We start from the raw sequence: 2,756 nt of genomic DNA, 5'->3' as shown, positions 1-2,756 counted from the left end.
ATGGGGATTACATTTTGTAGAACATTTAAAAGTGAATTTGATGTGTTTTCTTGTTTCCTTCCTTGTTTGGATGGCTCATTCTTCTTTAAGTCCTGCTAAGTCAGCTACTTTCTATTTTGCTAAGTTTGGTTTGGTATGAACAAGTTAGTCCTTGTGTGATTGACCTATTGATTTTTCCACCATTAATATTTTTGTGATTGTTGAATCATTGATGGTGCCATTTTCTATTAAGTAAGAAATTCCATACCTTATGTATTCACTAAAGATTTCTGAAGTATTAGTTCTATGGATATATTTCTTTTCCTGCTTCTTTAAAGTTCTCTGTCAAGCTGAAATTTTTTCTTTTGTTATCTTGGGTAGATAAATTAATTAGAAAAGGGCTAGGGGAAGTTTCTAACTTTGACCTTTTTTGTTTTGGTAGTTTTAGGATTGGGCAGGCAAAGCTTGTCTCAGTATACTTACCTGTAGCTGTTGCCTGTTATAGCATAAGATAAAGTGATAATAGAACCAAATACATAAGAAAATACCTCGTGGGAACTTTTTATTGAGTATGTTATTTTTTGGTGGATACAACTTACTAGCATGGACTATATGATTGAACCTAGAGCAGAGAGCAATACCTTAACATTACTCAGTTATTCTTCATTCTGTTAGTGCCTCTGTCATTGGGATAGTGCTTATACCTGAAAACAATGAAGGGCAAAATCCTTGCCTTATCATTGAGCTTATAATCTAGAGGGGGAGCTAGATATTAATAGAATATAGTAATCAAATAAGTACATAAATGTACCCATAATTATGAACTTGAGGTGCATGCTATAGTGGAAAGAAGCATAGGGCTACAGGAGCATATGGTAGAGGGACCTGCCCTAGTTGAGGAAGTCTTCCTGAAGAAAGGTCATTTGAACTGAGGTCTGAAAGTTGAGTAAGAGTCATTCCAGGTAGAACAAATAGTTTGGCAAAAGGGAGGATAGCACCTATGAACAATTTAAAGAAGGCCACGGGGCTAAAGAAGTATAAAGGGCTGAGATCATGCAAAGCCTTGTAAGGCACCGACAAAATTATTTTGAAAAGATCACACTGGCTATAATGTGGAAAATGGAGTAAATGTGGGCATACTAGTTAGGAGGATATTGCTGTGGTCTGGGTGTGAATTGTTGGTCACTTGGATTAGGAAAAATAGAGTTGGAGAGAATGGGGTAGAATTAAAAACTATTTAGTGGATAAAATTGAAAGGTCTTGAAGAATAGATAGCCATGTGGGGAAGGCAGAAATGAGTAAAAAGGAGGTGTCAAGGATGAGTCCTAGGATTCTGGTTGGCAAAATTGGGAAATCATGATGGCAAATCCTAAGTGGATGGCTTGTTCATTCATTACACTTCCTCCACTCCTTTCTTTTTATTGTTCTTCCTTATTTTAAGTTCTATTTTCTTAAGATAACCCTTCACTCTACTTGACTGTGTACTTTCCTAATGCTCTCGGTAAAGAATTGTGGTTTGTTTACATATCTATCTCCTATACCAGATTGTGAGCCACTTGTTTCCCAGTAGCTGGCACTGATTAGTTGCTCAATGTGCATTTGTTGAAATGAATCAGTTTGTTGTTACTGCAAGTCTGTATAACTTACAAATTTTTATTATAAATTATAGCATACAAATACATACATAGCTTATATATTTATAGTTAAAGATACAGTAATGAGAATAAACACCGTGGAACCACCACCCAGGCCAAGAAATAGAGCATTGTCATACCCCCAAGCCTCTTTTATGCACCTTCTTTCCCCAAAGGGTATCCATTCTCCTGACTTTTATATTTATCATTATTTTGCTTTTTTTAAAAAATATATTTACTACCTACATCTTGTTTGGTGTTGCCTGCCTTCAAACTTTATATAAATGGAATACTACTGTAATCTTTTGTGGTTTGCTTATTTAATGTTATGTTTTTGACATTCAGCCTAACTACTGTGTGGGTAGCTTTGATCATTTAATTTCAATGTTTATGGTATTCCACTGGAGGAATATACTGCAGCTGATTTATTTCCATTCTACTCTTGGTGTCCTTTTGGTTTGTTTCTTGTGTTCTCTTTATAAATAATGCTGCTTCATACTTTTTTATACATGGTTCCTAGTGTAGATGGACAAGAGTTTTTCTATAGCAGGGGTTGGGAAACTAAGGTATGTAGGCTGATAGAATAAAGTTTTGTTGTAACTCAGCCATGCTTATTTGTTTATAGCTATTTTTGCACTACAGTGTTAAAGTTGAGTAATTGTGACAGAGATGATACAACTTGCAAGCCTGAAATATTTGCTACTGCACCCTTTACAGAAAAAGTTTGCAGACTTCTCTAGAGTATGTACAAGGAGTAGAATTGCTGCACTACAGAGAATGTGATGGTTAATGTTATATATAGCTTTTTAAAAATTGCTTCTCTTTGAAAAAATATTTTCTTTCTTTCAGAACAGGCATTTATTTTATTCTTTCTTAATGAGATTATAGAATTTGGTCATTATTGCAAAGAACAAGATCTTATTCTTACCTTCAGTAAGTCTTACTGGAAGAATTCAGTAGAATCCTAAATGGATAACTCTGTTTTGTCTTTGCTAGCTTCATGCTTTTCATCAGTCCCTCCGAGACCTCAGCAGTGAACAAGTTCGCCTTGGAGATGATTTTAACAGGGAACTTTCCAGAAGAAGCCGGTAAAAGCAGAATTTGGTTTTCATGGGAGGCATAAATTGTTTAGGAGAATAAATT

The 2,756-nt window shown here is 35.1% G+C and overlaps 1 protein-coding gene across 1 annotated transcript in view; it reads left to right on the top strand.

Moving 5' to 3' along the window:
• CEP128 (centrosomal protein 128kDa) overlaps positions 1-2,756 on the top strand; it is a 414,369-nt gene that overhangs the window by 16,016 nt on the left and 395,597 nt on the right. The window contains exon 5 of the mRNA XM_012656064.1: positions 2,610-2,701. Coding sequence (XP_012511518.1) covers positions 2,610-2,701 — 92 coding nt within the window. The remainder of the gene's footprint in view (positions 1-2,609; positions 2,702-2,756) is intronic.

The sequence above is a fragment of the Propithecus coquereli genome, unplaced genomic scaffold (genome assembly GCF_000956105.1).
Source record: "Propithecus coquereli isolate 6110/MARCELLA unplaced genomic scaffold, Pcoq_1.0 Scaffold5, whole genome shotgun sequence".
NCBI lineage: Eukaryota > Metazoa > Chordata > Mammalia > Primates > Indriidae > Propithecus > Propithecus coquereli.
The sequence above is the reverse complement of the archived record's forward strand: the minus strand, read 5'-3'. Positions and strand labels throughout refer to the sequence as shown.